The 14,769-nt window shown below is 37.8% G+C and overlaps 2 protein-coding genes across 4 annotated transcripts; one reads left to right on the top strand and one right to left on the bottom strand.

Moving 5' to 3' along the window:
- Positions 1-1,144: 1,144 nt before the first annotated feature.
- LOC137944421 (uncharacterized) lies at positions 1,145-6,737 on the bottom strand. Of its 2 annotated transcripts, none has more exons than XM_068790101.1 (3): positions 6,472-6,737; positions 2,180-2,504; positions 1,145-2,085 (listed from the first exon to the last, which is right to left on the bottom strand). In XM_068790101.1, the coding sequence occupies exons 1-3, from the start codon at positions 6,547-6,549 to the stop codon at positions 1,352-1,354; spliced, it is 1,137 nt and encodes a 378-aa protein (XP_068646202.1). In that variant the 5' UTR covers positions 6,550-6,737; the 3' UTR covers positions 1,145-1,351. The 2 variants fall into 2 exon arrangements, with proteins under 2 accessions (XP_068646202.1, XP_068646203.1); XM_068790102.1 differs by having other exon boundaries at positions 1,145-1,647.
- Positions 6,738-7,353: 616 nt separating this feature from the next.
- LOC137944378 (uncharacterized) lies at positions 7,354-13,996 on the top strand. Of its 2 annotated transcripts, none has more exons than XM_068790042.1 (2): positions 7,354-7,528; positions 13,338-13,996. In XM_068790042.1, exon 2 carries the CDS (start codon positions 13,353-13,355, stop codon positions 13,623-13,625), a length of 273 nt encoding a protein of 90 aa, XP_068646143.1. In that variant the 5' UTR covers positions 7,354-7,528; positions 13,338-13,352; the 3' UTR covers positions 13,626-13,996. The 2 variants fall into 2 exon arrangements, with proteins under 2 accessions (XP_068646143.1, XP_068646144.1); XM_068790043.1 differs by having other exon boundaries at positions 13,328-13,996.
- The last annotated feature ends 773 nt before the right edge of the window (positions 13,997-14,769 follow it).

The raw sequence follows: 14,769 nt of genomic DNA, 5'->3' as shown, positions 1-14,769 counted from the left end.
AATAAATAATAAAAAGTTAAATTAAGGTTTAATATTTAATTAAATATAAAAATATAAAAGTATTGTAAAGTACTAAAATACCCCAATAATCAAATATTTAATTTTATATTAAAGTTATTTATTAAATAACAAGTTAAAATTTATTTTATTTTAGTCAAATAAAAGTATATAAAATAATTTTATATAATAAAAAGATGTTTTTTATTTATATATTCCTTATTTTTAATATTATATTTAATAACTATTTTAAGAGTGAGAATTTAGATATTGTAAAATAACAATTTGATTAACATTCGGATATTATTAAAGTAAGGATTTGTTTAATTATTTTATTTTTAAATATTTAAAGAAATAAATAATTTTAATTTATTTACAATTTAAAAATAATTTAAAAATATTTTTGTTTAGTTAAATCAAACTCTTATAAAATTAAATTTATAAAAGTAATTTTGTATAGTAATTTTTAATATTATATTTAATTCATACTTTAAGAGTGAGAATTTAGATATTAACAAGTAAAAATTTAATTAAACATTTGGATATTATAAAAGTATATTTTATTCAACTATTTATTTATATATATATATATATAAATAAATAAAATTAATTAAATTTTATATTATTTATGAATTTAGACTAGTTAAAATCTATCTTAAATTATTAATAGAAAAGTTAAATAAAAATATTTTATAAAAATTAAATGTATTAAAATATTTTATTAATAAATTTCTTATTTATTTTCCATTATACCTTTCAGTATACACTAATACAAAAAATTAATTTAAACACACTATCCTTGGGCTATATCTGAAAATAATAGAGAGAGAAGAAAAAGATAAAATCTTTCCAAATGGCATTAGATTCTACAAGAGAAAAAAATATATAAAAAACTTTTTTTTTTCTCTTAGTTTATGAACTTTCAGTAAAAACAACATAATATTTGAAAAAATAAAAGAATTAAGCAAGAAAATTTTATAAATATATAAACCAACAATAATTAATACTTATGGATATCTTAATTCTTAGACGTATACAACTTTAATTATTAAAACTATAAAAAATTTTAATTTTATTTTCTTTTTCTGTTTCCATATACATCAACCACATGGATACTTGCTAGCTAGCCAATTTTATATCCCTACTTTTTTCGCATTAAATGCCTTAATTGTGACTTTTGTGTCACTGTAAAGAATGAAAATTTTACATCGTATATACGCCAAGATGCCAACAGTGTAAACACAGTAAGCCCCCCCAATCTCCCTCTCTAACCATAAAGAAATATTAACAGTTATGAACACCCTTTCACTGCTCCTGCTCCATGAATTTTTTTAACCCGCCATAATCGCAAGTTCTAAAACGGAAGCATATATGGCAGTGCATAAAAATTAGCCTCCACCATGAAGCATGCCCGAGGACCGCCCGGACCTGCCCTCCACAACTCATCATCGCCCACCCTGCTTCTCTTAGCTTCCTGTATACATGCTCGCTTCCTCTGGGATAGCCAATCCTCATCATCACAATCTGGGAGGGTCTTCTCCGAAGGTGGGGGGCACCAACCTACAAACAACTGCCTGAACTTGGCATCCATCATCTGCCCTCTGCTCCTGTGCTTGTGCTTCTTTTCCTTTGGGTGGAGCTCCAGACCATCTGCTGTTGGCACAGGTAAAGGCTCAATAGGCCTGGCAGAAGTTGAACAACAATGCTCTGATATCTTATTTTCTCTACTTATATCTCTATAAGTAGTTTCCTTGTGATGCTTCGAACTAAGTGAGGGAAAAAACTCGGACATTCTACCAGAGGGCTGACGACATAGTAGTAGTTTATGGTCCTCGCTCCGAATGATATCATTTGATTCGTGAGACAGCTCAAAAGCTGAAACATCAAGCAAAGAGATCCTAGACCCTGATGTTTTGTTCTCCTGACTCTGATATTTACTTTCCTTAGGAAGCAGAGTACCATCTTTGACAGGAGGTACAATCACTACATCAGGAGTTCCATAAGAAACAGTTGGACTCTGTATTCCACTGTTAAATGAATTTAGATCCCTGTTCTTGAGAAGTGACAAACGGATGCGAAGCCCACTACCTACTTTCATTTAGAAGTGAAAATTGAATTGGTTGCGATCAGAAGAGGGACGAGCCATATCCATAAAGAGAATTATTTAGAACCAATAACTCACCTTGGCTGCAAAGAGGATCAGCCCGCTTCCTCTTACAACTGCTGTTCTGAGTGCTGTCAGAGTCTGAGGAACCAAGCCTTCGACCCACATTGGCTGGCTGCCCATACTCTACTGTTAGGCTGCTTTTCTCAAGCTGCTCAACTACTTCATATTTTTTATCTGGATAGTTCTTCAACTGCTTCCTCTCCTCCTTGTGCCTCTTCAGGCTACTGCGGTTTTTGTCAGCCTTAACACCATCTTCCCTGGATTTCTCCTTCTTTTCTTTCTTCTCCCTCTTTTTTTCTTTCCTCTTTTCTTTCTTGGCCTTCTCAGTTTCTCTCTGCAGCTGCATAGCACCAGAACGTTTGTCAATTCCAGAATTCAATAAGTGAACGACAGTAACATAAATGAAACTCATCCATGCTCAAAAGAAGGAAAAATTACTCAGCTTCACAATTTTATTCCAACCATAACAGGTTAAAGATACAGGAAACTGATCTACAAAAACTTTTTGATGTACCAAAAGGAAGTAAATTGTACAAAAGCAAGATTTTTCAGGTTTATCCTAGTTCAAATTCTATGAAACCCCTTTCCTGCACTCTATCTGAGATGGAAACATTAAAACCATGTCCATTAAGACCACAAAATCAGTGTGCACAAGATTGTGATTTGTTGAAGACAAATCAGCGAAGCAAATGATGGTTAGTGAAAATGATTTGGTAAAATATATATGTATATTAATTAAAAGCATAATAACAGCTGAAGCTTCCCTCAAATTGTTCAAGCTCTGCATTAAGAAATCAGGTGCTCTTTGAAATTGCATCTGACAAATAAATGCAGCAAAATCCACTTTCGGTTTAGGTCAAGCTGAAATACTCATAGAATCATGCATAACTAGCTAATAGCCTATGAGCATTTTCGCTGAAGGACAAGAAAAGAAGAAAATTCAAAAGTAAGGAGAAACACAAGCACCATGGCACACCATCACATAAAGGTAAACAATCTTGTACTTCTCATCTGATATGCAAATATGTCTCTTAAAGATACAGGAAACTGATCTACAAAAACTTTTTGATGTACCAAAAGGAAGTAAATTGTACAAAAGCAAGATTTTTCAGGTTTATCCTAGTTCAAATTCTATGAAACCCCTTTCCTGCACTCTATCTGAGATGGAAACATTAAAACCATGTCCATTAAGACCACAAAATCATTGTGCACAAGATTGTGATTTGTTGAAGACAAATCAGCGAAGCAAATGATAGTTAGTGAAAATGATTTGGTAAAATATATATGTATATTAATTAAAAGCATAACAACAGCTGAAGCTTCCCTCAAATTGTTCAAGCTCTGCATTAAGAAATCAGAAGGAGCTCTTTGAAATTGCATCTGACAAATAAATGCAGCAAAACCCACTTTCGGTTTAGGTCAAGCTGAAATACTCATAGAATCATGCATAACTAGCTAATAGCCTATGAGCATTTTCGATGAAGGACAAGAAAAGAAGAAAATTCAAAAGTAAGGAGAAACACAAGCACCGTAGCACACCATCACATAAAGGTAAACAATCTTGTACTTCTCATCTGATATGCAAATATGTGTCTCTTGATTTTTTGTCCCCATCCTTTGCTGTGTCATTGTCTATTTCCCATATACCTCGTTCAGCGCAGGAAGCCTTGTGCTCTCTAATATGGAAACAAGCTATGGATGATGAGATTGAGTGTTTTGGCGTCTCGGGGAACATGATCCACCAGCAGGAGTAGCTATTGTAGATTGTCGTTGGGTTTATACTATCAAATATAATGTTGATGACTCTATTAAACGGTACAAAGCTCGGCTGGTAACGAAGGGGTATATATAGACTTTTGAAGTTGACGTCTTTGAGACATTCTCTCCTATGGTCCGACTTACTTACTTCAGTATGTATCTTAATATCTGTAGCTGTTAACAAGGGTTGGTCTCTCCTTTTGCTCGATGTGAAGCATGCCTTTCTATATGGTGATCTACATGAGGAAGTGTATATGAAGCAACCTCTTAGGTATGTTGCTCAGGGGGGAGACAAGAAAGATGAGTAAGCTGCAGAAGACTAATTACTTAAACAGAGTCCATGAGTTTGGTTTGAAAAGTTTAGAGATATGGTACTACAGTTTGGGTTCTATAGGATCCATTGTGATAATTTTATGTTCCTACTTAAAAACGAAGACTGGTATGCTTGTCTATGTAGATGACATTGTGATATCTGGTGATGATCTTGATGGTATTATAGAAGTTAAACAATATCTGGCCACACATTTTCAGACAAAGGACTTGGGCTCTCTCACGTACTTCCTTGGCATTGAAGTCGCTCATAGAAAATGAGGTATTGTTCTTTCTCAGAGAAAATATATATTGGATATGTTATAGGAGAATGGTTTATTAGGTGCTAAACCCATAGATACCCCTATGAAAGTTAATCATAATCTACATGACACACAAGGTCATAAACTCAAGGATAAAACTCAATACCGACGGTTAGTAGGTAAACTGATCTATGCAACAATTACCACGCCGGATATCTCATTTGTTGAGGGAGTTGTGAACCAGTTCATGAAAAATCTTCAAAAAGTCCATTTAGAAGTTGTTCAAAAGATTTTGAAGTACTTGCAGGGTGCACCTGGAAAAGGTCTTTTGTATACTCAGAATGGAAAAGTTGATGTACTTGGGTATTCTGATGGCGATTATGCTGAGTGCAATATAGATAGACGTTCTACATCAGGCTACTATTGTTTTGTTGGAGGCAACCTGGTATGCAGGAAAAGTAAGAAACAAACAGTTGTGGCTAGGTCAAGTGCAGAGGCTGAGTATCGAACAATGACCCATACATTTAATGAACTTATGTGGATTAAGTTTGTGCTTCTTGAGTTAGGTTTTACGTAACTTGACCCTATGATTATGAATTGTGATATCTTGGCAGCCCTTTTTATTGCCAACAACCCTATATTCCAGGAAAGAACAAAACATATAGAGGTTGACTGCCACTTCATTAAAGATGCAGTTATGCAAAGGAAGGTGGTAACTCTTTATGTAATGTGTGCAAATCAGTTGGGAGATATATTTACCAAGCCTTTGAGGAGACATGAACATGTATCCTTTAGTGAAAGCTGAAATTGTTTGATACCTACTCTCTAGCTTGAGGGGGAGTGTTAAAATACAAGTCCAAGGGTATTTTGGTCATTTATTATAGTTTTCACATTACATTTTTCTATAGTATGGCTATTAGGTAGAGAATCTCTTATTTTATCTCTAGTTAAATTTTCATTCAATTTAGAAATGTATTTTAGGAGAGATGTAATTTTAAGTATTGATGGGTATTTTTTGTCTTTTTGTAAATTTTCACTTAAACCCTGCTCGGATTCCAAGGCAACAAAACTGCCCCTCTTCCAGAACTCTTTTTCCTCTTCTATTTTCTCCCCAAATCACATATTTTTCAAAATATAATGCATGCTGGAAAAAAACACTAAGAACAAGAAAGATTCTTGACCTCTTGTAGGTTACTCAGCTACTGAATCACGAAGACAGAGAAACAAAGTTCTCCTGGACAACCAGATCAAGAAAGATCCCTAAGTTGTTAATAGCACACCAAGGGAACAGCATTATTTGACAGTGTAATGGTTTCCTGGTATGAAGACTAAAACCCTGAATTTCTATGCAGTTTACTTTCTCCTGACAATAAGGCTCATGCAAAGTCACAAGAAATTGATAATCAGAATCTTGTAAGGAGTCAAACTAGTTAATCGAGCTGTTCATTCCACTCTTTACATGTCACATTACAATGCTAGCAAGTCCACCCAAATCTTTAGGATTGCAAGAACAAGCAGTTGCCAGGTAAACGTGCGTTTCTTGAGATTCTGATAACATTCTATAAAATTGATAATAAACAAATCCGAACACAGATGAACAGCTGCTTGCCCGCTATGTTTTCCTAACTAGTTCTTTTATACTAAAATGGTACTGCTCATCTTTGTCACAGATAAACCGAGCAAATTTCAGATTGGACATGAAGCCAACGGAGTAGAAGCTAGGAACATGAACACATAAAAAGAAACCAGAAACGCTCCACCTAGACGGAACATTCTTGATCCCATCCAAACTTATCTCCTCCCAAACACCGATACTCCCACAAACTTAAATAAGGGTTCGGTTAATCCACAGAAGGATTAATCATTTGCTCCTCCTAAATGTTTCATCACTACAAAGAGCGCCAAGAACATGAAAATTATGACTCGAAACCCAATCAATAATAAATTAGGAACAAAACACAGATTGCTCGAACAAACCTTAATCGATTCGATCAGGCTCTTGTCGACTTTCCTAGCCTCGTACCCTGGCGGCGGATACGGGATGCAGCGAGACATTATATTGGCTGCAGATCAAAACCGGTCAAAGAACCTCCAAAAAGACTTCAATCCGTCAACAAAACCGTAAAATTCACCAAAGCTTCTCAGAAATCCTAACAATCCGTCACTCGAGATCAATAGTCTCATATCAAGAGGCACCCGCCACCCAAGCAGAAATTTATTAGCGCCAGGGTTTCGCACCTCCTAACAAGATTTACTTAACGTCGGCCCTCCTACCCTTCGGGGCTGTATTTATAAGAAGTCGAGGGCGACTAACGCGTGAAGCAGGGACAGCTGGAATAATATACACGCAAACTACACGCTCTGTGATTGGCTACCACTGTGGGACCACGCTGTTTAACGGAACCGGCGTTGGCAGATGTAGTACTCGTCACTCGTCAGAGTCGACTACTGCCGTGTGAGAGTGACTTTTTGGAGACTCAGACGCATCTCGCCTTCTCGTTAGTCCAATGCGTGATGCCTTCAGGATCAAAACTTCTGCCTGCCAAACTCTGCGTGGGCCCAAGGGGAGTGTTAGAATTTTAAATGGAAAAATTAGAATAATAGAAGTATTATATTATGAGACTACACTAATTTAAATATTTAAAAAATATAAAATATATTATTTTTTTTAACTCGGGGTGAAATATATATTATTTAATATTATTTATTCATTAGAGATAGTTTAAATTAATATAAAATATATCTCTAACATTAATTTACTTAATTTTAATTAAATAAACTAATATTTAAAAGTTAGGAAGGTGTCCTTGTAGTTGACTTATCAAATCCATTTTACTTGGCCAACCAGGTCGACCCAGCCCAACATTCGAGGTAGCAATTTGCAGTGGGAAACAAGCAGGGAAGCAGACTGAGAACCCTACCAGAAGAACTTGCCTCTGCTCTGTTCTCGCTAGAAACATTTGGTTTCTCAACTCTATCCACAAGGAAAACAGTGATACTACTTCGACTCTTCATCTTTATCGTCACTCCGTCGGTAAGCGTCTTGGTATTTCTCGCTAGGTTACTTCGTCTTCCTTACTTTCGTCTGGTTGCCGAACATGTCTCTTTTTTGGGTAATGGTTGGAGTTAAAGAATATTGTAAGCCCCAACATCAGTCTTGAGAAGCTTTAGTTCGGAGGTGCTTTGGTATCACTAAGTAGTCTCTGCCTATGATCTGGAAACAGACGGAGATTATTAAAAGCGTAAGAAACACTGGACAAATATTAGGAGAATGTCTTACCGTGGGATCCTTGTTCATGTGCTTAGGTTTATGTAGCTTTTCATGAATAGTAAGCTTGCCCTTTGCTCATTTTTCGGAAGGGCTATCATTAGTAAAAAAAAAAAGAAAAAAAAAATTGGATGGGAATTATGAGAATCTAGATAGTACAGGTTCTTGTCCAGAGTCTAAAGATGCGCTGAATGGGATCTTAGTATAGTGCCACTGTGGTAATGGCTAAGAATGAAAAAGGGCTTGTGATTTGTTATCACTTTAGTTACCCTGCGTTTCGTAAGTTAACTGGTACTTGTTGGTATCGTCGCGTATTCTTTGTTGCTTCAAAAATGTTTAGAATCTTGCTACGTATCTGCTAATTTAACAATTACTAGCGTTTTGAGAAGTCAAGGAAAATTGCATTCTGTGATTTTGTTGAGTTCACCTTCAGGATGCAGTAATGGAAGACCATATGGGTTTTAGGATATCCAAGTCTCATCTTTTAAAATAACATAGGTGGGTGTCTGGGCTTCTCTATAAAAGTATTACATCTGAGATGTCTCAGATTTTTGGCATGCGCTAGTTGTCTTGGAAAACCGAGATGCCCACCTCTGGGTAGAAGGTTACCTTTCAGAACTTTATGTTGCTTTGTTCCTTCTTCTCTCAGTCTGCTGCCCAGATTATATGGAATTTGTATCTGTTCTCTTGAGCTGAATCTGGCTGTTAGGAATAAGATTACTGAAGATGCCATTTCCATTTATAGGGATGCAGGACATTAAATTTTTAGTTTCCTCATAGGTAAACTCTGGCTGGGTTTGCTATGCAACAGGACATTTTCAATCTGTTCTCGACCCTTTTCTCACTTTTTCTCTTCCCTTCTTTTCTTTTCTTTGTTTTAGACATTTCCATTTAAATTTTTTGACAACTGGTATATATTGAATTTTTGTTTCTGATTCAGTAACAATGTTGTCTTTTCTGTATCTGTCATCTAGTATAGCAGTTGACTCTTATAATTGTTATGTAGTAACTGTATCTGTTAGATTTAGGAATTTCAACTTTTTAGAGTTATCTTGTGGTTATCTCATACCCAGTTTACCTTTGTTACATAAGGTATTTGGCTTCCAAGTCAAACAGTTTATTAAGAAAAGAAAACAATATATGCTACTTCCTTTTCTACCTGTTTCACTTTTGACTTTGGAAGTACCCCATATTGCCCTTTGACTTTCTCAGTTCCTCCCCAACATATTGTCTATCCATCTTTCGTGCAAACAATGAATTGCTTTGAAAGCTGGCTACTTCCTCTATGTTTATAATTAAAGATGTAGCATATGTGCTTAACTCTCCTTCAAAAACATATTCTTTATTAGAGATGATGCTACATTGATATCAGATATTCATCGTAAAGATTTCATTGGAGTTCATCTCTATATGGATTTGTTACGATATCTTGTATGGTAATTTAGATAGAATTTATGATTATAATTGTTGTACAATTTGGATTATGTAAATAGGGTATTTAGTGTAGGCATTGTATTGGACCCATGGGCCAGTTTGTAATAACCTCTTAAACCTAAGCTTAAATAGCTAAGGAAGGGAGAGAAAGGCAAGAGAGCATTTTTTTAGACTGTTCATATTCTCCAGCGTTGTCCTCTTCGCCAAGAGTCCAGAGAGTGCGACGCTCTCCGTTTGGACTGTTCCGTCAATCCCGTGAGGTGGTGGTGGTTCTGTCCACGGCCGTAAGAGCTGAGAGCTCTCGCTGTACCGTCAGCTGCTGTCTGACAACTCAGAGTTCGGTAGAGCTCTCGGGGGTGGTCGGAAAACAGCATCCGAGCTTGGAGGAGTGGTTGGAATCTCTGTTCGAGCTCCGAGGAGTGGTCAGAATCTCTGTTCGAGCTCCAAGGAGTGTCCCTTGCCGGAAAAGGAGAACGGAGGTTAGTTTTTTTTTTTCGACATCGACTGGCAATTTTTTTCCTAAGTTTGGAATGCAATTATTTACATAAGGTAGTTTCTGTAATTTTCAGAAACTGTGGGGGCAGATTAGGAATTTTTGAAACTGTGGGGGCAGATTTGCAATTTTTGAAAGCGTGGGGCAGATCTGGTAATTCTGAAAGTGTGGGGGTAGATTTGGAAATTTTGAAAACGTGGGGGCAGATTTGGAATTTTTGAAATTGTGGGGGTAGACCTGGAATTTGTTGGCCGTGGGGTGGTATTTCTGAAACTCTCATCAAAATTTCAGTCTTAACATGTCAACAGACAAGTTAGATTTCATTCCTATTTGGTTTACGGGTAAGAACTACAGTGCTTGGGAATTTCAATTCCGGCTATTTGTCATGGAAAAAGACTTATGGGGTCATATTGATAGGAGTGATCGGGCACCTTGCGATGCTGAAGCGTTGTCAAATTGGACTACCATGGATGCTAGAGTCGTGACCTGGATACTTGGATCCTTTGAGCCTCATCTAATCCTTAATCTAAGGCCATACAAAACGGCAACGGATATGTGGAACTACCTCCACAAGGTTTATCTCCAAACCAGCACGATGCGTCTATTTCAAGTCGAATATGAAATGGCAAATTTCACACAAGGAGGACGTTCCATTGAAGAATATTTCTCAGGCTTCCAAAATCTATGGGCAGATTACACTGATATTGTTTATGAGAATGTCCCGGTTGTTGCTCTATCTGCAATACAAGACATGCATGAAACTAGTAAACGGGACCAATTCTTGATGAAGCTACGTCCAGAATTTGAGATTGCTCGATTACATCTGATGAATCGTCATCCAGTGCCGTCACTGGATGCTTGTTTGAGTGAACTTCTGAGGGAAGAGCAGCGCCTTGCTACTCAGGCCGGGATGGAACGTAGAGTCCAGACTGATATCTTGGTTCCAGTGGCTTATATAGCACAAGGGAAAAATAAGGATCGGGACATGAGTTCTGTTCAGTGCTTCCATTGCAAGGCATATGGTCACTTTGCTCGGGAATGTCCCAAGAATCCTGTAACTACTGCAAGAAGCCGGGTCATCTCATTGCAGCTTGCCCTACTCGCCCTGAAAAGAAGAAGAATACAACTTATCATGCCTGCATTGGTACTTCTAGTTCTGCAGCATTGCCGACTGCCATCCCCGCCACTGCACTTCCGGTTTCTCCAGCACCTGCAAGTTCGACCACTCTCACTCCTGAAATGGTACAACAGATAATCATATCTGCTTTTTCTACTTTTGGTATCTCAGGTAAGCAAAAATTTTCTTCTCAGCCATGGTATTTTGATTCCGGTGCCTCTAATCACATGACCAACAATGTAGTGTCTCTTTCTAATGTTAGAAAGTATGATGGCAACCTACACATCAAGACTGCTGATGGCAACACTCTGCCTATCAGTGCAGTTGGTGATCTCTCTCCTTCTTTAGCTGATGTCTTTGTGTCCTCTGACCTATCGACAAACCTTATGTTTGTTGGTCAAATGGTTGATAAAAATTGTAATGTTCAGTTTTCTCGCTCTGGCTATGTTGTGCAGGATCAAGCGTCGGGGAAGGTGATTGCGAAGGGGCCTAAAGTGGGCAGACTATTTCCAATTAAAGTCTTTCTATCCACCTTTATTTCACGTTCTCCTGTACTTTCTTTTGCATGTAATGTTGTTAGCTCTGGCACTAAGATGTGGCATAGACGTCTAGGCCACCCAAACAATGTCCTTCGTAATTGTTTAAATCAGGTTTATTAGGCAATCAAAACTGCACTTTTCTTGATACTTATTTTGATTGTTCATCATGCAAACTTGGGCAAAAATAAAGTTCTACTATTTTCTCATCATGCCTCCTATTGCTTTGACCTTATTCATAGTGATGTTTGGGGAATTACTTCTGTCGTCTTGCATGCACAAAATAAGTACTTTGTCAATGTTATTGATGATTTTAGTCTGTTTACCTGGGTTTACTTTTTACGGGCTAAGTCTGAAGTTTTTGTCGTTTTTAAGAGGTTTTTTGCACTCATTGAAACACAATTTTCTGCTCACATTAAAGTACTACGCTCTGACTTTGGAGGGGAGTACATGTCGGCTGAATTCCAGGAATTTATTCAAAGCAAAGGTATTATCTCTCAGCGTTCGTGTCCCTCGACACCACAGCAAAATGGCGTTGCTGAGCGGAAAAATCGTCACCTTCTTGATATGGTCCGCACCCTTCTCATTGAATCATCTTTTCCTCCTTGATTTTGATATGAAACTCTCTCTACCTCCGTTCATTTAATCAACGGCCTGCCCTCGCCTACCTTGCATCATGTCTCTCCATTTGTTAAATTATTTGGATATTCTTCGTCCTACACTGATCTTCAGATGTTCGGTTGTGTTTGTTTTGTGCATCTATTTGATCATGAACGATATAAACTTAAAGTCCAATAAGTTATGTGTGCATTTCTTGGGTATGCCGTTTCTCAAAAGGGCTATGTTTGCTATGATCCCCAGGCACGTCGAGTCCGTGTTTTTTGGAATGTGGTCTACTTTGAAAATCAATATTTATTTCCCTCTCAAGTTACATTGCCTTTTGCATCTCTGTCTAACCTGCTGAGCTTTGATGAGCCTCACCCCACTGCATCGCTGCCCCCTTCCCATCCTGACCTGGCACTTGCTCTTGATCCTCCCTTTGCTCCTGCTCCCATCACTCTTTGCAGATCCACGCGTCGTTCTTATCCTCCTATCAGGTATGATTTCCCCTCCCCTGTATCTCTTGCAGCTACTTTGTCTTCTATTTCCATTCCTTCTAGCTAGAAACAGGCTATGACACTTGAACCTCTGTCCGACAGAGGTGATTTGCTCACTCTTCGGACGGAGCAAGCTCTGATACCATGTCAAGAAGAATTCCCAACGGTGAAGCAAGATCACAGAGTGGCGATGGCCAGAGTTCACGCTTTGGTTTCTCGGGAGCGAAAACGACGTTCGTCGGACAGAGGCTGACGGTACAGTGAGAGCTCTCAGCTCTTATGGCGGTGGATGGAACCACAACCACCTCACGGGACTGACGGAACAGTCCAGACAGAGAGCGTCGTGCTCTTTGGACTCTCGGCGAAGAGGACGGTGCTCTCTTACTTCAATGTCGGGAATCCTTCTTGACAGGATCATTTTAGATTCTTGATAGAAATTTGGATTTGCTAAACTTTGGCTATTTACATGCATTTCTGGTTTACCTAGCTTTGTTTGGAATTGATTTGAACAAGCGTTTCCTCTTCTTATCTGTTGAAATAAAAAAATAAAAAACTTTGCTTGCTATTGAGAGAAGTCTGCCAATTTTTACTAGCCATTAACCTCCTTGATGTCTTCCATTTCTGGTCTTCTCTTTCTTTCCTTACAGGTCTCTTTGTTTTTCGTCTCTTGCAGAATAATCACCAAATTTTGGTAAAGAATTAACGATCTTTCTTATTATGCGTGGCGGCTATTCTTTATGAAACATTGACATGCAAGATAAACATGCTAGCTAATATATGTGCATTAGAATGCAGACTTTAGCATCTCACAAGTCTAACTGCAGAACTCATATGTTAGTTTGTACCTGAAATCTCCCTATTTGGATTGTTTCCGATGTTTCTCATTAGTTTCTTGCAGGATCTTTCCTTGGGAATGAAGAATCAAGTTGATGAAGCTGCCCCTGCTGAGTCGAGGGTTAAAGTCACATTCCGCCTTGGTTCAGAGGTATTCTCTGTTACTTCTACAAAGGGTTGTCTTTCCGAACAATTGGTCACCATGAAGGAAGAGAGTATGGCGATTTTGAAGAATTACATCACCAAGCATAATGCTCCAAATGATGTTCTGGATGAACCTCTTGATGGCACTTCTGAAGATGAGAGTGAAGAAACAGAACAACCTCCAGGAAGATCCAAAAAACGGAAATGATCAGTTTCTCTTTCTGGAATTTGTTTCACAAATCAGGGTTTATTAGAAAGGGTTGAAGTTTCTGGTCCATATCCAAACTTCCCATCATTGGTCATGACAGGCAAGTTGTTACTGAATCTTGGAAGGCTTGAACCCCGGTCAAGTGGCAATTTCTCATAGTAATTGTCAAGTATGCAAATCTCGTCGACTTTCCAACTGTGACATGAAACCGTATAACCTTACAACTGAACTTCAAAGTCATGTTACTATGGAAAAAACCATTTAAGTTCTATATGGGTTTAGATTCATGTTTTGCATTACCTTGTTGGATAAATTTGGTCACGTGTTTCTTATTGAAATTACTATTGCACCTGGAGGGCCTCCATTCTAAATCTGTTGTTCTTGAAAAGTTGCACTCAAAACCTTTATCAGAGTTTTTGAGTTTGATTGTTCCTGGAAAGTTGTCCTCGAAACCCTTATCATACTCAAGTTTGTACACGTCATGTATGGTCTCGCCATCCGACAAGCAATTGCCACTAGCAAGTATTTGGCAACCTAGATCTTACTGCATTTGACTGAGAGGTAATTCCTGAGTTTTCTGGCGATTGCAACTCACCCTCATTTAGTTAAAGAGCTCTAAGATTTTTATAATTAAAGCAGTGTTATGAAACCTTATAGATTGATCGGTTGAACTGGATTCGATCTTTCCACTAGGTTGAAATACTGTAAGATCTGAAAATAGGTCAGATTGTTTAGGCTGGATTTGTTCGTTCAATTGGTGGGAGTGGAGATTTACGATCAATTGGTTCAATTTTTCTGAAAATGATTTCGGAAATGAAACTCATTCAGAACGATTACAACGATTGGGTCCCTGATTGGAAAATTTTGACAGGACCACTATGGTTTTGGTTTCCTTACCGCTGATATAATACTTTTTAAGTACTTCACCCGCTCCCCCCATTTCTCTCTACGACCATCAAAATTACAGAAACGTGGAGACAGCAATACCAGGATAAACTTCTCTAAGTGATCTCATGTCAGACTCCACCAGCAATGATGTTTTCTTGTCGACGGGGTCTCTTCCGCACTTTATCAGCATCGGTCTCCCCAGCTCTTCCCCACTACCTAGCATACCCGCCGACTTGGTGGATATTATTCCCTTTAA

This window comes from Aristolochia californica, unplaced genomic scaffold, assembly GCF_029961685.1.
Source record: "Aristolochia californica isolate CCGP_79_NKW_82.1479 unplaced genomic scaffold, dmAriCali1.0.hap1 SCAF_11, whole genome shotgun sequence".
Classification (NCBI taxonomy): Eukaryota; Viridiplantae; Streptophyta; class Magnoliopsida; order Piperales; family Aristolochiaceae; genus Aristolochia; species Aristolochia californica.
The sequence above is the reverse complement of the archived record's forward strand: the minus strand, read 5'-3'. Positions and strand labels throughout refer to the sequence as shown.